Source organism: Bos grunniens, chromosome 4, assembly GCF_055505025.1.
Source record: "Bos grunniens cultivar Pamir isolate PY7600 chromosome 4, Bosgru_T2T1.0, whole genome shotgun sequence".
In the NCBI taxonomy this organism is placed as follows: domain Eukaryota; kingdom Metazoa; phylum Chordata; class Mammalia; order Artiodactyla; family Bovidae; genus Bos; species Bos grunniens.
The window spans coordinates 26,716,439-26,740,824 of NC_141168.1; the positions used below are offsets into that span (position 1 = coordinate 26,716,439).

General features: G+C 38.7%; 1 protein-coding gene across 22 annotated transcripts in view; it reads right to left on the reverse strand.

Annotated features, from left to right (window-relative positions):
• Positions 1–24,386, reverse strand: part of NRF1 (nuclear respiratory factor 1) — a 138,509-nt gene that overhangs the window by 58,258 nt on the left and 55,865 nt on the right. For 19 of the 22 annotated variants that reach the window (XR_015162157.1, XR_015162156.1, XR_015162155.1 and 16 more), the window contains 3 exons: positions 19,651–19,765; positions 13,496–13,622; positions 1,135–1,275 (listed from right to left, as the gene is read on the reverse strand). Coding sequence is in view for 19 of the 22 variants with exons in the window: in XM_086395693.1 (XP_086251819.1) it covers positions 1,135–1,275; positions 13,496–13,622; positions 19,651–19,765 (383 nt within the window). In the remaining 3 variants the exon portion in view is untranslated. Of the gene's footprint in view, positions 1–1,134; positions 1,276–13,495; positions 13,623–19,650; positions 19,766–21,448; positions 21,531–24,386 lie in introns of all 22 variants that reach the window. The other 3 variants (XM_086395702.1, XM_086395700.1, XM_086395703.1) reach the window with 1 other exon arrangement.

The following is a 24,386-nucleotide window of genomic DNA, read 5'->3' on the forward strand; positions in this document are numbered from 1 at the left end:
TGGAGCAGGGAGTGGAGGCAATTAAAGTTCTGTTTTGGGCCTGTCTGGTACTGAAAATCTACTAGTAATATAAGCTGGAGTACAGACCACACACAGATGGGATATAAAGGCCATCTGACAGGATGAGATTACTTTAAGAAAAACTACAGACAGAGCCCTGGGACACACCAATACTGGTCAAGTGAGAAGAGGAAGCGGAGCTAGCAGAAGAGCTGAGAGGGAGCACGCAGAATGGCAGGAGGATATTCAGGAGAGTGTTGGGTACAGAAACTGAAGAAGAAAGTTCTGAGAAGGAAGGAGTATGATAAATGCTGCTGAAGTCGAACAAGATAAAGAAAGAAGGGACTTCGCTGGCGGTCCAGTGATTAAGAGTCTGTGCTTCCACTGCAGGGGATGCAGGTTCAATACCTGGTCAGGGAACTAAGATCCCGCATGCCATGTGCCACGGCCAGAAAAAAACAAAAACCAACAACAAAGATAAGAAAAGAAAACTCACAACTGGATTTAAAGCTAGAAGTATTAATAAAGAAAAAAGGTAGGAAGATATGTTATTAAAAAAGGCATTTGATCTTGATCAAGCTATCACTTTTAGAGCTAAAAAAACAAAAGGAACAGTCTCAGCAAAACCCCTGAGGTTATGTTGATTTACCAGGATTAGCACATTTTGACTTTCCCTCTCTAAGGGAGAGCAGGGAAGCAATGACCCAGGAGGGTGTTCTTATTCCCTGGAGAGGGGAGGCCCCTGTGGCATCAGTGTGGTAGAATTCAGAATTTATATGGAAAGAGGACCAGCTCAGCTCAAAAGAGACTGCAGGTCTCTTGCCCCATTTGATTGTGATTCATCAAAGTTCTAACAGTCTCCTGTCCAAACCAATTCCAGCTAAAAGTAACCCAAGGGCCCAACTGAAAGGAAAAAACTGCCAACAGGAAGAGAAGACCACATCCATGCCCTGGGCTGGGGGCATTCTTCTGGCCTACATTTTCTTTCCCAAGGTTGCTACTGTTTCACTGTCAGACTCCAGCCTGCATCTTCCTCTGATGGTGGATCACTGAGGACAAAACTAAAAGGCGATGTGAGGCCCGCCCACACCTGAGTCACTTGCTTCTCCTCCTCACTCCCCGCCCCTTACTTACCTGGGTCATTTTGTCTACAGAGACTGGGATTCCATCTATCGTGAGAGGCGGCAGCTCTGAGTTAACCTCCTGTGGTGCAGGGGCGTGCTCTGCCAGGGCGGACTCCAGGTCTTCCAGGATCATGCTCTTGTACTTACGCACCTGCAGGGAATTAAGGGCAGAAGTAAACAAGATGCCCAACAACCAGGGAGGGTTGATGCCAAGCAACCAGAGAGTGGGTGGGGCTGGACTCCCTTAGCCACTGCAGAGCCCTAAGAACAAACATGTCTACAACTAGCAGGTAAAAATACCCGCTGGCCCCAAAGACATCACATCGTACAGAATTAAATGAAAAGATGACGAAATTACAGGTAACAATGGGATAAAGAAGCAAGAGGAAAGAGTTTTCTAGAAATACTGCTCCTCAGTTAAAAATCACATTTTCTCAGTAAATGCTGGCCCCATTACCTGTTCCAGATCTAACAGGAATGGTATTCATATTCTGCATTTCCCAGGCCATCTGATAAAACCCAGCTGAGGCAGTTAATTACGAAAGTCATTTCCAAGATCACTGAGGATTTATGTCTCTAAAACTCTAAGCACCCTCTTTGAAACTTTGCTATGCCCGCTGTTTTCCTACAAAGCTAGATTACCAAACAGGAGATCAGCTGTACAAGAGGCTGGACTAAAAGGCATCAGAGAAAAAAAACAAGACGTGTATACTGGGTGTCACAGTGCAGCTGGGTGTCACAGGCGCCACCATCAGTAAGGCCTGGGGCCAGAGAGAGCACCACAGGTCAAGTCCTCTTCCTTTCTGTCAGGGACTCCCTGGAGACAGAGGTGGACTTTAAAACCATGAGGCCTCTGTAACTCTGACAAGGCCATGTCTGAACCAGATACTTTTGCTCTGACTCCATTCCTTCCACTATTAGTGAAAGTCTCACAAAAAACAGAACAGCAGCAAGTTGCACATGTACACATTCTTCTATAGAATGTAGAGAGTTCACTGGATTCTACCACCATCAATAATGGGTTCACTTACTTATAAGAAATAGATCAGGGGGGATGAGGATACTTTAGGGATAGTAAAGGAAGCCATGGAGTTATAAAAATGTAACAAGATGGGATAGGAAATTAACTTGCTTTCAGGGCTCAGGCCATCATCATAGAAAAAAAGGTAAGAGAATATGAGGTTTACTCAGAAGTTGTAACAATGTTATAGTCCTGGACTGAACTCTCAGTCACCATATACTTCCCTAGAAATATCTCATTATAAAGATTAGAAGAGAAAAATCCCCATACTCCACCTTAAACATATGGAAAAGTAAAAATTATTGGCTACGATGTAAAACTTTTATAGAAATTTCCAACAGATCAACAACAAAGGTGATGAAAGAAAAATAGTGCAAACTTATAGAATCATTATTACTCTAGAGATTCAGTTTTATCCTGGTTTCTAAAAAGAAAGTTTCAAAAATTATTGCCAATGTATTTACTGTAAATAGCTGTGTTGCCATGACATCTTCAAGGATATATATTTTCTGATTTCTAGGTTTCTACATCATAAGTAGAGTTTTTACACTACCGACCCACAGAAAAACTGAGTAAGCCTAGGTTATAGTCTTTGAACTTTAATGTATTAGGTTAAACCATTACATCAGTATATATGCTCATAGTAAGAGTAAATGAAAATAGTAAAAAAAACTTTCATTGTGCAGAAACATCTTGCATTCAAAGATAAAAAATCATTAGCTTATTACTATTATTACATTAATAGCTAGTTTCAAACAATTTCAGCCGTTTTATGGGTCAGTAGAATTCCAGAAATTCAGATCCAGGCATTTTGCTAAATTTATCCATTATATCTTGATTTTAAAAAAAATGCTGGGAGAACATCCTTCAGAGTAATTTACAACTTCAGGTTGTGACCACAGTATTTCTAAGTTTGCTTAGTAAAGTTAACTAACTTTCCCAGAGTTATAAAGCTAGCATTCAATTCTACCTAATTTATCAATCCTGAGATAATCTCCCTCCCACCCCCCACCATTTATCATTCCTCTGGAAACTCAGATACCTCTTAAAATTGCTATAGACAAAGTGGTATGGGGCACAGCAGTCATGGCCTGCACATAAGTGAACATGGTTGCTATGGAGGCACAACTGCAACCCCCAGGCCTTTTCAATCAGCAAACCATTTAGCACCATTTCAGAACGGAATGTGAACCTTGGGTGTTGTCTGATAACTTTACCAGTGATCTTTCCGTAAGACCAAAAAGCACCAGCATCAAACTTGTCACAGCTGAGAAAAAGTCTCAGAGACAATAGCAGAGCTCTTTTTACAGAAATGCAGCATCACCCATGCTCCTGATGGTAAGGAAGACAATATATTACATGCAACCATGCAGACAATGATGACTCTGAAACAGGAAGTAATTCAGAATTGGACTCTGAATGTGAAAAAGTTTTAGGACTAGTTAAAAACAATTTCAGAAATTGGAAATTTATTTCACTTAAATTTTCCTTTTTACATATTTACAAAAGCAGTATGATCAAAAGCTGTCTAAGTGAGCCTGAAAAAGCTCTTTCAATAAGTATAAAATAAAAATTCTAAGTGATAGTAAGCGCTATGTCAAAGTTTATCAGTGTTTTTTCTTTCTTTGTGGCACATAAATAATGGTGCATCCTACAACTCATGGTATCACAGATATGATGAAATACAGGTTTGTTTTAGAAACTTCTACTTTCTATTCCAAAATCCACAGCTAAAGCCTTTGTTATTTCATACCAATATGTCACTGACAACTAACTGGTTTCACAATTAAAGTTAAAAACCACTTAAAAACAAATTCAGTTGGTCTGCCTACCAAGCTCTCCTCCTTCAATTCATTCTCTCTACTACTGCCATTTAAAATTTCTGAAAGATTGATATAATAAAATACCATTTATTGAATACTTGCTGTGTGTCAAGCACTGCATACATTCAGTTAATTCTCACACAGTTTTATAAAGAAACTACCATTATATCCATTTTGCAGATAAGAAAATTCGGGTTAAGTAACATTCCCAAATCATATAGGAATATAGCAGAAAGTCAAATTAATTTTTAAGTAGTTCCAAAGCCTGTATGTTCAGCCACTTCCGATCGTTTATCTTTTTTTCTCAAAAATAGTCCTACAGTGCCCCACTTCTTACAGGATTGCATTTCAACCATTCTGATCATTCCTTGCTTTCCCAATACTCTCTGCCAAGGCCACCAACTACAGCCGTGCATGCTCAGCCCTGTAGATTATGAGAATAAGCACCCTCTTGAGTTCCCCATGTATAAGCCAGAGTCCTACTAGGCAATTTTGTTCACCATCCTTCCTCTTTAGCCGGCCAGCCTCCTCACTAACTTTTGCATATAGCAAGTTCTTTTCTATCTCTATGGAGAAGGAAATGGCAATCCACACCAGTATTCTTGCCTGGAGAATTCCCATGGACAGAGGAGCCTGGCATGTTTCAGTACACGGGGTTGCAAAGAGTTGGACATGACTTGAGCGACTAACACACTTTCTATCTCTGGGTCTTTAATTCTGTTTCTAATTCAAATACTATCCATTATTCAAGACCAACTCAATTCCCACTTTCTCTGAGAAAACTTCCCAAGTGTTCTTGCCCTAATTCTTTTACTCTTTTAAATGCCAACAGACTCAAACAATCGTGTGTCACTTATGCTGGTCTATGTTGCACACAACCAGTGTTATGACATCACTGAGCACAGGAACCAGACCTTTTAACATACATTACGAAACATTTCACATATTCAGACTTGTACAGATAAAACATTCTCATAACTACCAGCGATGCCGAGTTTAGGGTATTTATAGGAGACTTAAGAGTTCTGGGCACAGAATGAGCTTGTTGAGGATTAGGAACTGGTTGCTACAACCATAAGGTCAATGGGCCTTTACTGAGGTTGCAAAAATAATCTCAGACAAGATATCAAAATCCTTCTGCACATTTGCTTTTCTGGATAAAAGAAGAATCTTCAGGAAGGTCTCAAAAAAGATTTTTAAAATTATTTTTTACCTATGAGCTCCTCTGTGATTAAAAATACACTGTCATCTGATGAATCTAACAAAGAGATGCCCAAGCACAGGGCTGCCTTCAGATCAGGGATCCTGAAGTACACTTGGCACAGAGCCAGGCCACAAGCTGTGGCCCACAGAATCTGCTGGCTTCATCCTCTTCTCTCTCCAGTCCCAATGTCAGCCTCTTTCCTCTCCTGCCTCAGTCCAGATCTCTTTTTCCCCAACCCCTTGGATCCCTTGTTCTGAATCCTGAAATCTCAAAAGACCTGGATGGAATTCTTACCTCATACTTTATATCTAACAGTCTTAGCCATTTGTTGCATAACTTAATAAACAAGCAACAGGGCTTTTACTTTATTTTTTATATTATTATTATTATTGCCTGTGTCATGTGGCATATGGGATCTTAGTTCCCCAACCAAGGATCTAACCCATGCCTTCTGCATTGGGAGCTCGGATTCTTAACCACTGGACCATCAGGGAAGTCCCTTACTTTATTACTTTTTAAATATGCTTCCACGTTTTAAGCAACCTGAAGCCATCTTTTAAAAACTTACCTAAATAAGTGAATGTCTTAGAAGAAGAAATCATGACCAACTCCAGAGTCAACTTATCTACTGGGAAGGTGGAATTAAACGAAGGCAGAAGGATGATTTCAAGGAAATATGTGATATAGCAGTAAGTCATAAAGAGAGTGTTCTTACGACTCAACAACGTTAAAATCTACCATTTACCAATTCCCATTAAATACAAAGTATGAGATAAGAATTCCATCCAAGTCTTTTGAGATTTCAAGGTTCAATTCCTTTCATGTCAGTTCTTCATAAAGACTACATATAGGAGAAAGATAATAAACTTTAATTTCTATTTCTCCCCAGTGAGGTTGCTATTATCTTTATTTCACACATGAGGGCACTGAGTCACATAAAGGAAAAATCAGTGTGGGAAATCACTCACAAAATCAAAACTTAAACACAGTTTTCACCAAAGTGAAGTTTTTAGCTATATACATTAACACCAACCTATGTGCATGATTCAATTAACTTGTCTAAAACTTACAATCCAATTGTGGGCAAGGATGTAATATGGGCAGAACACAGCATAGAGAAATAAATGAAAACCTGGAAACCATAAGAAAAGCTTCAATACCATCTATTAGAGGGCCCAGTAAAATTTTCAATTCTCCTTTGACAAATTTGTAAAAAACTGATAATTTTGAGTCTGAAATCCATATTCCAAAGATGAACAGCCCTATGGAATTTAAAACTTCCAGAGTTCCCAGCAGCCTCCAGAAAAAAGAGCAAGAAGAAAGGTTAATGATGGCTTCAGGCAGGAGGACAAAATGCAAATACCAGAGTTTTAATATTATTTAATGAGATAATACATGAAAACTGCTTATAACTTATAACCTAGAACATAGCATTCAGTAAATGTTAGACATTATTATAAAATCCAAATAATTTCTTTTACTGTTACTAATATGAGATTATGCAGAGTATACTGTATAACTGATTACAGTAAATATGAGCTCTGATTCTTTAATACCACCCTGTATATCAATATATATATAAGATTAAGGAATATTCTATACTTTGAAGGTTTAACGGAAGTCACTCGAAATAATCAGGAGTGTAGTATCCCTTTGAGAGATATGGTTTAATTACTTTTTCAATTTTGTATGTGTTTATTGTCTTACTGGTTTGGATATATTTGGTTATTTTTTTATTAAATTATCCACTTGGTTGAGGTTTTTTAAAGAAGAGAATTAATGCATAGCATTTCCTTACAATGTTCAATCTATTTTTTATCTGCAACTATAACTCATCTCACTTCTAAGACTGTGTATTTGTTTTCTTCATCCTTTTTCTCAATTAGTATGCTCGTTTATCTATTTCATTAGATTTTCATAGTTCAGTTCAGTCGCTCAGTCGTGTCCGACTCTTTGCAACCCCATGTACCGCCGCACACCAGGCCTCCATGTCCATCAGCAACTCCCGGAGCCCACCCAAAGCCATGTCCATTGAGTCGGTGATGCCATCCAACCATCTCATCCTCTGTCGTCCCCTTCTCCTACTGCCCTCAATCTTTCCCAGCATCAGGGTCTTTTCCAATGAGTCAGCTCTTCGCATCAGGTGGCCAAAGTATTGGAGTTTCAGCTTTAGCATCAGTCCTTCCAATGAGCACCCAAGACTGATCTCCTTTAGAATGGACTGGTTGGATCTCCTTGCAGTCCAAGGGACTCTCAAGAGTCTTCTCCAACACCACAGTTCAAAAGCATCAATTCTTCGGCGCTCAGCTTTCTTCACAGTCCGACTCTCACATCCATACGTGACCACTGGAAAAACCATAGCCTTGACTAGACGGACCTTTTTTGGCAAAGTAATGTCTCTGCTTTTGAATATGCTATCTAGATTGGTCATAACTTTTCTCCAAGGAGTAAGCATCTTTTAATTTCATGGCTGCAATCACCATCTGCAGTGATTTTGGAGCTCCAAAAAAATAAAGTCTGACACTGTTTCCACTGTTTCCCCATCTATTTCCCATGAAATGATGGGACCGGATGCCATGATCTTCGTTTTCTGAATGTTGAGCTCTAAACCAACTTTTTCACTCTCCTCTTTCACCTTCATCAAGATGCTCTTTAGTTCTTCTTCACTTTCTGCCATAAAGGTGGTGTCATCTGCAAATCTGAGGTTATTGATATTTCTCCCAGCAATCTTGATTCCAGCCTGTGCTTCCTCCAGTCCAGCGTTTCTCATGATGTACCTTACATATAAGTTAAATAAGTAGGGTGACAACATATAGCCTTCATGTACTCCTTTTCCTGTTTGGAACCCGTCTGTTGTTCCATGTCCAGTTCTAACTGTTGCTTCCTGACCTGCATACAGATTTCTCAAGAGGCAGATCAGGTGGTCTGGTATTCCCATCTCTTTCATAATTTTCCACAGTTTATTGTGATCCACACAGTCAAAGGCTTTGGCATAGTCAAGAAAGCAGAAATAGATGTTTTACTGGAACTCTCTTGCTTTTTCCATGATCCAGAGGATGTTGGCAATTTGATCTCTGGTTCCTCTGCCTTTTCTAAAGCCAGCTTGAACATCTGGAAGTTGATGGTTCACGTATTGCTGAAGCCTGGCTTGAAGAATTTTAAGGATCACTTTACTAGCGTGTGAGATGAGTGCAATTGTGTGGTAGTTTGAGCATTCTTTGGCATTGCCTTTCTTTGGGATTGGAATGAAAACTGACCTTTTCAGTTCTGTGGCCACTGCTGAGTTTTCCAAATTTGCTGGCATACTGAGTGCAGCACTTTCATAGCATCATCTTTCACGATTTGAAATAGCTCAACTGGAATTCCATCACCTCCACTAGCTTTGTTCATAGTAATGCTTCCTAAGGCCCACTTGACTTCACATTCCAGGATGTCTGGCTCTAGGTGAGTGGTCACACCATCGTGATTATCTGAGTTGTGAAGATCTCTTTGGTACAGTTCTTCTGTGTATTCTTGCCACCTCTTCTTAGTATCTTCTGCTTCTATTAGGTCCATACCATTTCTGTCCTTTACTGAGCCCATCTTTCCATGAAATGTTCCCTTGGTATCTCTAATCTTCTTGAAGAGATCTCTAGTCTTTCCTATTCTATTGTTTTCCTCTATTTCTTTGCACTGATTGCTGAGGAAGGCTTTCTTATCTCTCCTTGCTATTCTTTGGAACTCTGCATTCAAATGGGTATATCTTTCCTTTTCTCCTTTGCTTTTCGCTTCTCTTCTTTTCATAGCTATTTGTAAGGCCTCCTCAGACAGCCATTTTGCTTTTTTGCATTTCTTTTCCATGGGGATGGTCTTGATCTCTGTCTCCTGTACAATGTCACGAACCTCCGTCCATAATTCATTAGGCACTCTGTCTATCAGATCTAGCCCCTTAAATCTATTTCTCACTTCCACTGTATAGTCATAAGGGATTTGATTTAGGTCATACCTGAATGGTCTAGTGGTTTTCTCCACTGTCTTTAATTTCAGTCTGAATTTGCCAATAAGGAGTTCATGATCTGAGCCACAGTCAGCTCCTGGTCTTGTTTTTGCTGACTGTATAGAGCTTCTCCATCTTTGGCTGCAAAGAATATAATCAATCTGATTTTGGTGTCGACCATCTAGTGATGTCCATGTGTAGAGTCTTCTCTTGTGTTGTTGGAAGAGGGTGTTTGCTATGACCAGTGCGTTCTCTTGGCAGAACTCTATTAGCCTTTGCCCTGATTCATTCTGTACTCCAAGGCCAAATTTGCTTGTTACTCCAGGTGTTTCTTGACTTCCTACTTTTGCATTCCAGTCCCCTATAATGAAAAGGACATCTTTTTTGGGTGTTAGTTCTAGAAGGTCTTGCAGGTCTTCATAGAACTGTTCATAGTACCATTTCTTCATAGAACTTTTTCATAGTACCATTTCTTAAATAACAATTCTGTTTACAAAATCATTAATTCCTTCTACATGTTTACTTACTGTATATCTTTCTCAGATGAAGTTTCTTTTCTTTCTTTCTTGTATACATAGAAAAAAAATAAAGGCAATAAACATGCTTTGGAGCATCTGTTTAGATCATAATTTTTAAGGCTATTTAAAATTTGTTTTTAAATAGTTCACAGATTAAGTTTTTCTCTTAAGTGTTTTTGTATACATATAAGTGATTGGCTTTGCTGTATAGCAGAAACTAACACCGGAGAAGGCAATGGCAACCCACTCCAGTACTCTTGCCTGGAAAATCCCATAGACGGAGGAGCCTAGTGGGCTGCAGTCTGTGGGGTCACTGAGTCAGACACGACTGAGCAACTTCACTTTCACTTTTCACTTTCATGCACTGGAGAAGGAAATGGCAACCCACTCCAGTATTCTTGCCTGGAGAATCCCAGGGACGGGGTAGCCTGGTGGGCTGCCATCTATGGGGTCGCACAGAGTCGGACATGACTGAAGCGACTTAGCAGCAGCAGCAGCAGCAGAAACTAACACAACATTGTAAAACTACTACAGTAAAAGGTATTTTTAAATTTCCATGTGGCTGAAAATTTCTGTCAATCTTTCTTATATTAACTTCTAAATTTTCCATTCTTTAATAAAAAATATGACCTGTGTAATTTTCTATCTTTACAATTTATTAAGATTTACTTTGGGACCTAATAATAACACAGAGTCAATTCTTATAATCCATTCATGTAATTTTTCAAATATGGTATATTCTCCCTTAGTATGGTATCAATGTTAAATATGTTAACCTTTTATATTAACCTTATTAATTCTATTCTTCAGATATCTATATTCTTATTTATACTTTTCTTCCTTGAGTGACAAAGATATTAAAGACTCCTACTACCACTGTGGTTTCTATTTTTTTTCCTCCCATTACTAATTTTTGATCTATATTCTTTGCTTTAATGTTGAGACATAAAAGGTTCATTATAAATTTATACTGCTTATCAATACTAAAGGACCTATGGTCCTCAGTTAAGACTCATTTGTCTTGAGAATTTGGCTTTGTCTGATATTAATGCTGTGATCCATGATTTATTTTTGTAGGGATTTGTCTGACATTTGCTTTGCTTATTGTTTTGCTTTTAAAATTTAAACATCCCAGTTCACCAGCCCCGAACATCCTGTATCATGCATCGATATTAAAAAAAAAAAAGATGAAAGTAATATTAAAAAAAAAAAACAAAAAAAAAATTAACAGCTTTATTGAAATATAATTAATATGCCGTACATATTAGCTTCCTATGGTTGCCACAAAGTATTACAAACTTGGTGGCTTCTATCAACAGAAATTCATTCTGTTAGTTTCATAGGCCCAAGTTGTTGGCAGGGCTGGTTGTTCTGGAAGCTCTAGGGGAGGTACCATTTTCTCATCCTGCCTAGCTGCTGTTGAGCACATACTGCTTTGCTTCTGACCCGTTCCTTGCACCCAACCTCTTGCTTCCGCTGACACATCTCCACCTTCTGTATCAATCTCCTTTTGGCTCCCTCTTACATAAAGACACTGTGATTAGATTTAGGGCCTACCTGGATAATCCAGGGTGATCTGGATTATCTCAAAAATCTTTAACTTAACCACACCTGCAAAATCTTTTATGTCATATAAAGATTTGGATCTGTGTATCTTTGGGGGCCATTCATTATTCAACCTACCATACAATACCATACAATTCACCCATTTGAAGTGTATAATTTACTCTTTTAAATATTTGCACGGTCACGTAAGCATCATTATAATCTATCCCCCATGAAAGAAACTCCAAACTCACTAGCTGTCACTTTCTATTCCTCCATTCCCCCCCCCTTTCAAATCTGGCAACCACTAACCTACTTTCTGTCTCTTGAGATTTGACTACTCCAGATACTGCCCATAAGTGAAATCATACACTGTGTGGCCTTTTATGAATGGATTCTTCCACTTAGCACAATGCTTTCAAGGTTCATCCATATTGTAACATTTATCAGTACTTCATTCCTTTTCATTGCTAAGTAATACTATACCGGATGGATAATACAACTTTTTTTATCCATTCATCAGCAGATGAACATTTGGGTTATTTCCACTTTGTAGCTATTATGAATAATGCTTCTACAAATATAGTGCACTGGTTTTTATATATAAGTTTTGTTGCTATGAACACTGTATGTATAAGCTTTATTCTCAGCTCTTTTGTGTAAATGTAGGAGTAGAATTGTTGGGTTATATAGTAACTGTTCTTTTGATATTTTGAGAAATTACCAAATTGTTTTCCAAATCAGCTGCATCATTTTACATCTCTAACTGCAATGTATGGGGGTTCCAATTTCTTCACATCCCCATCAACATTTATTATTGTCCATCTTTTAAATTATATTCATCATAGTGGGCATGAAGTATCTCTCTGTAGTTCTGCTTTTCATTTCCCTAATGATTAAGTTATTTATCAAGTGCTCATGTGCTTGCTGGTCATTTCTATATTTTCTTTGGAAAAATATTTATACAGATTCTTTGCCATTTTAAATTCTGTTAATTGTCTTTTTTCTGTTTTTGGCCATGCTGCACGGCTTGCCGGGTCATCGTTTCCTGACCAGAGACTGAACCTATGCCTGCTGCAGTATAAGCACGAAGTCCTCTCCACTGAACACCAGGGCATTCCTGGATTAACTGTCTTGTCACTGCTGAGTTATAAGGGTTCCTTATATATTCTGGATACAAATTTCTATCAGATATATTTTGCCAATATTTTTTTCTTTCCCATTCTGTAGACTGTCTTTTCACTTTCTTGATGGTATCATTTGCAGCTACTTTAAACACTTGTGAGTCACTGTAAGTATGTCACATAAATTGAATAGAATTGGGGTTTGATGTGGATTGTTTCTGCTCCAATCTAAAATAAAATCTTTAACAATAATATAATTATAATATTTATATTATGGTTTATAACAGAATTAACTGGTTTCACTTCCATTACTTTGTTAGTCAGGTATAATTTTGAACTAGAAAGCCATCTACCACACTCCTCTCAGGAAAGGTCTTAATATGCGTCCTATTCTAGGGACTCAGGAATCTGAGGAAAAACTCAAACTCAAAAATGTTTAGAAAGAATCACAACATCTGTATATGGGGAAAAAAATACAATAAACAAAATCTCAACTGATTACTAATTCTGAACTCTTGAAATATCTATGTTCAGTATGGGGGAAAATCTAATAAATTAATTTTAAGCTCAGAAATTTTATCCTAGTAAAAATAAAATGCAATTTAATTCTGGACAGATCATTATTCTATTAATGATTTAAAGTTACTTTATCCAAAGAAAGAACAATTCACATAGTAAAAGTATCCAAGAGTAAAATATTATTTTTATAAAGTTAGCTATAGATAGGGATATAATCAAAATATTCAACTATATTTCAACACTGAAGGATTAAATCAATTATTTGAAGAAATAAAAAGGATTTAAAATACGCAATTCAGATATCAGTGATCAGTAAAATGCCTCAGGAAGTTCACATCTTGAGAAAATACCATTTTGTTTCAGCAATTTTCCTACAAAATCTTGCACTGGTTTCTTAAGGAATACAATATCATTTTTTCCCATTGCATCTGATGAGGTAAAATAGCTTGCTATGAAAAGGAGAAACAGAAATGATCCATTTTACTTTGATCTGCATAAAGGAGTTTGAAAACCAGTCTCAATTCCCACCCCTGGATGAAGGGAAGATAAAATAACTATTGTGCTAGACAAAGGATCAAAAGAATGCGAACAACAACTCACAGAAAGCAAAGGGTATCTGAGAACACACACAGTTTTCTTACCACATTCTCCAAAGGAGCTGCGCCGAACACTTTAAAGACAGGGTTGGGTTTGGAGGGAGAGATACAAAGGACAATGGCTTGCTGTCCCACTCGAGTAGTATATTCATCTAGTGTGGCTCGAAGTTTCCTGAATTAGAGAACGAAAAGACAGAAATTATGTGACACAGACACAAGATTTCCTTTGACTTGAGACAATTTATTCTAATTAGGTATGTCTTCTTTTACCTGAATTGTGAAAAGGGTGTGTGTGAGGTTTAATATCCTGTTCAGCAGAAATATGTACATCCCTTTGTACTAAAGACCCGTGACTAGCCCACTGACATGAGAGTCTACCCCAGGACACAGCCGTGACACAATGTTGAATACAGACAGTATCATACTTCCTGATCTCAGCACCAAAAGTGTGCTGCTTATAATAATAAAGATTAATACTGAGATGTCCTCCTATAGACTTTACTATATCATCTCCATGCTTACTGAAGGGGCCTAAAATGAACTGCTTCTGATTTCTTTGACTGATATAATCATTGTTTATGTCTTGCTCCGATGCTCAGTCACGTCCAACTCTTTGCGACCCTATGGACTATAGCCTACCAGGCTCCTCAGTCCATGGGATTCTCTCAGCAAGAAAACTGGAGTGGGGTGCCATTTCCTCCTTCAGGCAATCTCCCTGACCCAGGGATTGAACCTGCATCTCTTGCGTCTCCTGCATTAGGAGGCTGATTCTTTACCACTGAGCACCTGGGAAGCCTATTTATATCTTACTACTTCAAAATGTTGTCATTTCCAGATTTTCACTGTGATATAAACAATAATTCTTAGTCCTGAAGTATTTTACAAATGAGGATGGAGTAAAAGAGCTTTTTCAAATACATCAGCACTGTATTAAACAGAAACACTGTCCTCTCCTGGAAGTTATGGGAGATTATTTTAAAGTTCTACATTCCATAATTCTTCTGTGAACACAGTCTACCCTGTCAAGGGACTGGTGAGTCATGTCATTTCAAATGAAGCAAAGCCAACAAATCACAAGAAAGTTTTCCATCTTTCTCCAAAAGCACTGTCTATGCCCCTTTTAGAAAAGATGGCTCTATAAAAAATATATTCAATTCCTCCTGCCTGTACTATCATTAAAGGTAGTAAGATTTATCATTAAAGGAAAGGAAATTTTTTTGCCCATCTAGTGGTATATAACCTCTGTGTTAAAAACTACCATTAAGTATTTTCTGGATTTTCCCTTCAGTTTCTTATAATCTTACGTTCTTAATATAGACTATATTTTCTAACTTTGGCCCCATATCATTTACAAGTGCTGGTACTCCATTTGGATTCAACATTCCAATAAACATCTTAACAATTTGGATATATAAAATACTACAAGAAGAAACTACTGAAACATTTTATAGACTAAATTTTTTATTATACATGAATGCATGTTGAGCAGCCTGTCAAAATATGAAGTCCTCCGTGAAACGCAGATGTGTAATAATCTTTCTTTGCAATCTACAAACTCTTCAGAAGAAATAAAAACAAGTGGAGGAAGTGATAGTGAAGTCGCTCAGTCATGTCCAACTCTTTGTGACCACATGGACTGTAGCCTACCAGGCTTCTCCATCCATGGGATTTTCCAGGCAAGAGTACTAGAGTGGATTGCCATTTCCTCCTCCAAGGGATCTTCCCAACCCAGGGATTGAACCTAAGTCTCCCGGTTTGCAGGCAGATGCTTTACCATCTGAGCCACCAGGGAAGCCAAGTAAAGGACCACATAGCAAACAAGAAATCCAGTGGCATTCCTTGAAACAATGATAAGAAAACACATTCACTGTCTCCAATTCCTCTCTTCCCATTCTCTCTTGAAGACCCTTTAATCCTTTCATCCTTACTGCTCCTCTGAAAACACATTATCAAGTTCAATCATGATCTCCATGTTGCTAAATTTAATGGTCAATTTGCATCTTAGTCAACCTGTCAGCACCATCTGATAGTGCTGATCACAAGTCCTCCTTCTTGAAACAATTTTTGCACTTGGTTTCCAAGACACCATTCTCCTGGTTTCCTCCTGACTCACTGGTCACTTCTTAGACTCTTTGATAGTTCCTTTCCTTTCTTTAACCCCTTCAGTGCACACTCATTCCCTCAGTTCAGTTCAGTTGCTCAGTTGTGTCCGACTCTTTGCAACCCCATGAATCTCAGCACACCAGGCCTCCCTGTCCATCACCAACTCCTGGAGTTCATTCAAATTCATGTCCATCAAGTCGGTGATGCCATCCAACCTTCTCATCCTCTGTCGTCCCCTTTTCCTCCTGCCCCTAATCCCTCCCAGCATCAGGGTCTTTTCCAATGAGTCAACTCTTCGCACGAGGTGGCCAAAGTATTGGAGTTTCAGCTTTAGTATCAGTCCTTCCAATGAACACCCAGGACTGATCTCCTTTAGGATGGACTGGTTGGATCTCCTTGCAGTCCAAGGGACTCTCAAGAGTCTTCTCCAACACCACAGTTCAAAAGCATCAATTCTTCGGTGCTCAGCTTTCTTCACAGTCGAACTCTCACATCCATACATGACCACTGGAAAAACCATAGCCTTGACTAGATGGACTTTTGTTGGCAAAGTGATGTCTCTGCTTTTCAATATGCTATCTAGGTTGGTCATAACTTTTCTTCCAAGGAGTAAGCATCTTTTAATTTCATGGCTGCAATCACCATCTGCAGTGATTTTGGAGCCCCCAAAAATAAAGTCTGACACTATTTCCACTGTTTCCCCATCTATTTCCCATGAAGTGATGGGACCAGATGCCATGATCTTCGTTTTCTGAATGTTGAGCTTTAAGCCAACTTTTTCACTCTCCTCTTTCACTTTCATCAAGAGGCTTTTTAGTTCCTCTTCACTTTCTGCCATAAGGGTGGTGTCATCTGCATATCTGAGGTTATTGATATTTCTCCTGGCAATCTTGATTCCAGCTTGTGCTTCTTCCAGTCCAGCATTTCTCATGATGTACTCTGCATATAAGTTAAATAAGCAGAGTGACAACATTCAGCCTTGATATACTCTTTTTCCTATTTGGAACCAGTCTGATGTTCCATGTTCAGTTCTAAATGTTGCTTCCTGAGCTGCATATAGGTTTCTCAAGAGGCTCCCTTAAAAGAAATGGAGTAGCCATCATGGTCAACAAAAGAGTCTGAAATGCAGTACTTGGATGCAATCTCAAAAATGACAGAATGATCTCTGTTCATTTCCAAGGCAAACCATTCAATACCACGGTAATCCAAGCCTATGGTCCAACCAGTAACACTGAAGAAGCTGAAGTTGAATGGTTCTATGAAGACCTATAAGACCTAGAACTAACACCCAAAAAAGATGTCCTTTTCATTATAGGGGACTGGAATGCAAAAGTAGGAAGTCAACAAACACCTGGAGTAACAAGCAAATTTGGCTTTGGAGTACGGAATGAAGCAGGGCAAAGGCTAATAGAGTTTTGCCAACAGAACGCACTGGACATAGCAAACACCCTCTTTCAACAACACAAGAGAAGACTCTACACGTGGACATCACCAGATGGTCAACACCGAAATCAGAATGATTATATTCTTTGCAGCCAAAGATGGAGAAGCTCTATACAGTCAGCAAAAACAAGACCAGGAGCTGACTGTGACTCAGATCATGAACTCCTTATTGCCAAATTCAGACTGAAATTAAAGACAGTGGAGAAAACCACTAGACCATTCAGGTATGACCTAAATCAAATCCTTTATGATTATACAGTGGAAGCGAGAAATAGATTTAAGGGACTAGATCTGATAGACAGAGTGCCTGATGAATTATGGACGGAAGTTCGTGACATTGTACAGGAGACAGAGATCAAGACCATCCCCATGGAAAAGAAATGCAAAAAGCAAAATGGCTGTCTGAGGAGGCCTTACAAATAGCTGTGAAAAGAAGAGAAGCGAAAAGCAAAGGATAAAAGGAAAGATATACCCATTTGAATGCAGAGTTCCAAAGAATAGCAAGGAGAGGTAAGAAAGCCTTCCTCAGTGATCAGTGCAAAGAAATAGGGGAAAACAACAGAATGGGAAAGACTAGAGATCTTGTCAAAAAAATTAAAGATACCAAGGGAACATTTCATGGAAAGATGAGCTCAATAAAGGAAAGAAATGGTATGGACCTAACAGAAGCAGAAGATATTAAGAAGAGGTGGCAACAATACTTACAAGAACTGTACAAAAAAGAGCTTCATGACCCAGACAATCATGATGGTGTGATCACTCACCTAGAGCCAGACATCCTGGAATGTGAAGTCAAGTGGGCCTTAGAAAGCATCACTATGAACAAAGTTAGTGGAGGTGATGGAATTCCAGTTGAGCTATTTCAAATAGTGAAAAATGATGCTATGAAAGTGCTGCACTCAGTATGCCAGCAAATTTGGAAAACTCAGCAGTGGCCACAGGACTGGAAAAGGTCAGTTTTCATTCCAAGCCCAAAGAAAGGCAATCCGAAAGAATGTTCCAACTACCGCACAATTGCACTCATGTCACACGCTAGCAAAGTAATTCTCAAAAATTCTCCAAGCCAGGCTTCAGCAATACGTGAACTGTGAATTTCCAGATGTTCAAGCTGGTTTTAGAAGAGGCAGAGGAACCAGAGATCAAATTGCCAGCATCCACTGGATCATCAAAAAAGCAAGAGAGTTCCAGAAAAACATCTATTTCTGCTTTCTTGACTATGCCAAAGCCTTTGACTGTGTGGATCACTCATTCCTAGTCTGCTTCAAATGCTATGTATGTGCTTCTATCTTCAGCCTTGCTTTCATTCTTGTACCCTCAGTCTATTCTCAACACAGTAGCCTGGGTGATACTTTTAAAATATAAGTTAGATTATATCATTGTTTTAATCAAAAGTCTTCATTGACTTCCTATGTCACTTAGAGTAAGAGTCAAAGCCCTTAGACTGGTCCAGAAGACGCCATGGCGTGGCTTTCCACTACTATTATGACCACACCTCTTCTCATTCTTTCTCTAGCTGCTCCTCAAACATACCTAAGACATGCCTTCCCACTTCAGAACCTTTGCTTTTACTACCCATCAGCCCCAAAAGTTCTTCCTGTAGATATCAACATGGTTTCCCTTAAAATTACTTCAGGTCTCTGTTCAAAGGTTGCCTTAACAAAGATCATTTCTATAGAAAAATAAAAACTACCATATCCCTCCCAATCCTCTAACCTTTCTATTTTATTTTGCCTTTTTTTTTTTTTTTTTACTTTTCATCATCTGATGTATCATATATTTCTTATTCCCTCCACTAGAATATAAGCTCTTTAATTTATCTTGTTAGCTGTTAGGTTCCCAAGGCCCAGAACAATAGCTGGCACATGGCAGGCATATATTAATAAATTTTCTCTGAATGAAATAATATAATTCTATACATCTATACAGGGAAGTTAGGGCTTCCCTGGTGGCTCAGTGGTAAAGCATCTTCCAATGCAGGAGACATGGGTTCAATTCCTGGGTCAGGAAGATACGCTAGAGAAGGAAATGGCAACCTACTCCAGTATTCCCGCCTAAGGAAATCCCATGGACAGAAGAGCCTGGTGGGCTGCAGATTACGGAGTCACAAAAGAGGCTAATAAGACCCAGCAACTAAACAACAACATACATCTGTTAATCATAGTTACAGTTTCATTTATTTTTGTTTAGAGTACCTTAAAGTCTAATTCTGTCATGAAAGAATTTAATTTGGTATCCCTTGATGAAGGGCTTCCCTGGTAGCTCAGCTTGTGAAGAACCTGCCTGCTGGGTTCAATTCCTGGGTTGGGAGGATCCCCTGGAGAAGGGGTAGGCTATCCTTTCCAGTATTCTTAGGCTTCCCCGGTGGCTAAGACAGTAAAGAATCCACCTGCAATGTGAGAGACCTGGGTTTGATCCCGGGTTGGAAAGAGCCCCTGGAGGAGGGCATGGCAACCCACTCCAGTGTTTTTGCCTGGACAATCCCCATGGACAGAGGAGCCTGGTGGGCTACGGTCCATGGAGTCACAAAGTCGGACATGACTGAGCGACTAAGCACAGCACACCACATCCCCTGATGAACCTAATAAGGTATATTCTGTCATCCATACCATAAAGTATTTGAGGAACAGCAACAATATGGATAAGGAAGCCCTCACCTAAGCAAACGTGTTTGCTGTCTCTTCCGGATAGATGGATTAGATTCAAACACATGAGGACGTTTCCGTTTCTTTCCTGTTGCCACAGCAGCAGCAGCAGCCATTCCCACAGGACCTGAAACAATAACATATGTGCTGAGACCAGGCAGAGTCTGTTAACTGCACCAAGCAGAAAACAATTAGATGTACAAAAAAGTAGCATTTATTTCCTAGTATATTATCAATAAGTATAGAATATTACTGATAACCAACAATATACTTCACTCCTATTCAACATGGATCATATTTTAATTTACCATTAAAACTTACAATGAAGATTTTTAAAAAGTTAATGACTTACACCTCCCCACCACATACTAGCTTGAATTTTATATAATGTTTTTTGTTTTATCAGCATATCCGTACTGTTAAGGCAATATTCTCAAAGGTGCTAGATGAAATAGCACCAGAGAGGAAGAGCTTGCCAAGACAAAAAAAGTTACAGATTTCAAATTTCATTTCCATTCCTGGGCCCCTCTTTCCGTTACAAGGCACTGACAAGTTAGAAAGTCAGAGATAATCACTCATATTTGGAACCCCAACCCTACCACCACCACCACATATTAAGAGGACTATCTAGAAGAATACCGTCTTAAGTGGAAAATTTTTTGTTATATATCTGAGAATTATGCCCTAAATGGAACTGTTAACCACAAGGTCATGTTGATGAAAGCATCCCGGAAGGAAAGTAATAAAAACTGTCGTACTCTAAGGGGAAAATGTTAATAAGATTTGGTCTGGTTTGCCCTGAAACTAATGACTAAAACAAAGGGTAGGCCTTAAGGAATTATTAGTCTCTGATTCACCCAATCTCAACATATCAGTGGCATTCCTTTTATTTTTTAAAACAGACAAACCATCTTTATTTGTGAACCCCCTAAAAGGTTTAAATGAAAATCAGGTTTAAGTGCTCACATTTATCCTGGCATATTATGTTCTATAAATGGCTCAATTACAATAGGCCTCCCTGAAAATCTAGATGAGCCTCTCTACATGTTATTTAGTAGTATACTCAGTCTGACTTAAATAAAACCTCTCTAAAGAAGACTCTTGAGAGTCCCTTGGACTGCAAGGAGATCCAACCAGTCCATTCTAAAGGAGATCAGTCCTGGGTGTTCATTGGAAGGACTGATGCTAAAGCTGAAACTCCAGTACTTTGGCCACCTCATGTGAAGAGTTGACTCACTGGAAAAGACCCTGATGCTGGGAGGGATTGAGGGCAGGAGGAGAAGGGGACGACAGAGGATGAGATGGCTGGATGGCATCACCGACTCGATGGACATGAGTTTGGGTGAACTCCGGGAGTTGGTGATGGACAGGGAGGCCTGGCATGCTGCAATTCATGGGGTCGCAAAGAGTCGGACACGACTGAGCGACTGAACTGAACTCAAAGAGCCCCAAAATAAGCAAGAAATAAGGTAATGCCTTTTACCTTCCTTTCCATTATAAACAAACAGCTGGTAGAAGAAAAAATATTACTGATGCATTTTTTTCTAACATTTAATTGTTTAAACTGTGGTAATGACACAACATATGAGATCCACCGTCTCAACAAACTTTAAGTCTGTTAACTACAGACACAATGTTGTAGAGCAGATCTCTAGAACTATTCATCGTGACTGAAGATGACTGAAACTTTATGTTCTTTAATGGCAACTCCCCATTTCCACACCCCAGCCCCGGCCAACCCCATTCTACTATATGCAGAGGAGAATAAGAGTTTGAATATGATACTTCATGTAAGTAAATCATGCAGTACCTGTCCTTTTAACCTGGTATATGTTACTTAACATAATGCCCTCAAGGTTCATCCATGTTGTCATATATGGTAGGATTTCCTCCTTTTTAAAAAAAAAAAAAAAAAGCTAAATAATATTCCATACATACATACCACATTTTCTTTATCTATTCATCTGGAGAAGGGACTGGCAACCCACTCCAGTGTTCTTGCCTGGAGAATTCTATGGACAGGGAAGCCTGTTGGGCTACAGTCCATGGGGCCACAAAGAGTCACACATGACTGAGTGACTAACACACATTCATCTGTCAATGGAAATTTAGATTGTTTCCACATCTTGACTACTGTGAATAATGCTTCAGTGAACACAGCAGTGCCAATACCTCCATGAGATCCTGATGTCAATTCTTTTGAATAAACATCCATAGGAAGAACTGGATCATATGGTAATTCTATCTTTAATTTTGGGGGAGGACTTTCATACTGTTTTTCATAGGGGCTGTATCATTTTACATTTCTACCAACAACATATAAGGGTTCCCATTTCTCCATATCCATGCCAACACTTATTTTTTTGTTTTCTGGTAACAGCCATGTTAACAGGCGTGAGGCAGTATCTCATCATGGTTTTGATTTGCATTTCCCTGATGATTAGTGATGCTGAGCATCTTTTCATACACTTATTGACCATTTGTATGCCTTCTTTAGGAAGATGTCTACTCAAGTCTTTTGTCCATTTTTTAATCAGGTTGCCATTATGTTACTGAGTTGTGTGAGTCCAACATTTTTATTATTATTATTATATTAGAAGTTTCAAATATATTTTTTAAAAACTTTAAAATACATAGCAAAGTTGAAAGAATTTTATAGTGAACATTCACCTATCTACCAACTAGATTCTACTAATATTTTACTATATGGATCTATCCACCTTCCTACCCATTCATCAACCCATGTTGGGTTTTTTAAAATACATTTCAAAGTAAACTACAGTATGATCCCACTATATACTTCAGTAGAAGTATCATTAGCTAGAGTTCAATATTTGTAAGTTTTTTCTTTTGAGATAAAATCTACATATAACAAAATGTACAAATCATTCAATAAATTTTTTTAAAAACATACAACTATGAAACCCAAACCCCTACTAAGATATGTAACATCATCACTACAAATAGTTCTCTCCTGTACCTTCCCATCAGTTCTTCTCTGTACTTCCCACCATAAGGACACAATTCTTGTTTGTTTCACCCTACATTAATTTTGCCTATTCTGCTGTTGCTACAGCTGCTAAGTCGCTTCAGTCGTGTCTGACTCTGTGCGACCCCATAGACGGCAGCCCACCAGGCTCCACCGTCCCTGGGATTCTCCAGGCAAGAACACTGAAGTGGGTCGCCATTTCCTTCTCCAATGAATGAAAGTGAAAAGTGAAAGTGAAGTCGCTCAGTCGTGTCCAACTCTGTGCGATGCCATTGACGGCAGCCCACCAGGCTCCCCCGTCCCTGGGATTCTCCAGGCAAGAACACTGGAGTGGGTTGCCATTTCCTTCTCCAATGAATGAAAGTGAAAAGTGAAAGTGAAATTGCTCAGTCATGTCTGACTCTTTGTGACCCCATGGACTGCAGCACATCAGACCTCCCTGTCGATCACCAACTCCCGGAGTTTGCTCAAATTCATGTCCATATTTATATAAAAATAAATAATATTTATTAATTCTAAATTTTATTTTTAAATACCTTTTTATATGAATGTTTATTTTGAAATGTTTAACTTAATAAATCCTATCAAGAACAACCTATTCCCTCTTTCCTAGGAAATAAACCCTATTTATTTATTTATCTGGCTGCACCAGGTCTTGGTTGCAGCACATTCGATCTTTGTTGTGGTGGCATGCAAACTCTTAGTTGTAGCATGTGGGATCTAGTTCCCTGACCAGAGATCAAATCTGGGTCCCCAGGATTGGGAGGGCAGAGCTTTAGCCTCTGGACCAACAGGGAAGACCTGATTCTAAAATTTAAATGGAAATGCAAAGGGCTAAAAACAGCCAAAGCAATTTCTGAAGATTTTAAAAAGGAAGCAGGGGCACTCATCCTACCAAGTACCAATAGTTACTATAAGGCTACAATCCCTTATGACAGTGTAGAACTGACTGAAAAGATAGACAAATAAATTAACATAACTTACTCGAGAGTTCACAAACACCTTGCTGTGTCAAAAGACAGAGGTGGGAAAAGGATGGATGATTAAAGATCTGGTGTCGGAGCAACTGACTGTCTGCATGCAAAAATAGTCAAAGTAGATCGATACATCATACTATACAAGAAAATAAATTCCAGGTAGCTTAAAGGCTTAAATGTTAAACAAAAACATCAATAAAATAACAACAAACTATGTAACTTCTACAATAAACTACTGGAAAGTATTTACAAACACAGGGTTAAGAAGAACTGCTTAAACAAAACTCCAAAAGGATAAAACACCAGTAACTGCACAATGATATAAATCCAAACCACTATGAACAAAAAGAAATAACAAAAAATTGGGCGGGGAGTGGACAACTAAGAGAAGAAGATAATTACAATAAATATTCACCAAGAAAAGATTAGTGCTAAGAAAAAATCAGTAACTCAAAAAAAAACCTGGGAAAATGGACAAAGGAAAATATGCAAAATAAGAATAGTCAATAAAGTTCTGAGATAATACTCTATTTTATTTTCCTGCACTGGCTGGAATCTCTTGCTCAAACAAGCATATTAAACCAACACTGAGATACTATTTCATACCCATCAGACTGGCAAAAATAAAAACAATTGACAATACCAAACGTGGCGAGGATGAGAAGCAAAAGGCGCTTGAGTACACTGCTGGTGGGAATGCAAACAAATAAAAGTATTTGGAAAGACATTTGGGATACCCAGTAAAGTTGAAAATGTGCCTATCTTTGCCCTCCTGAGTATAC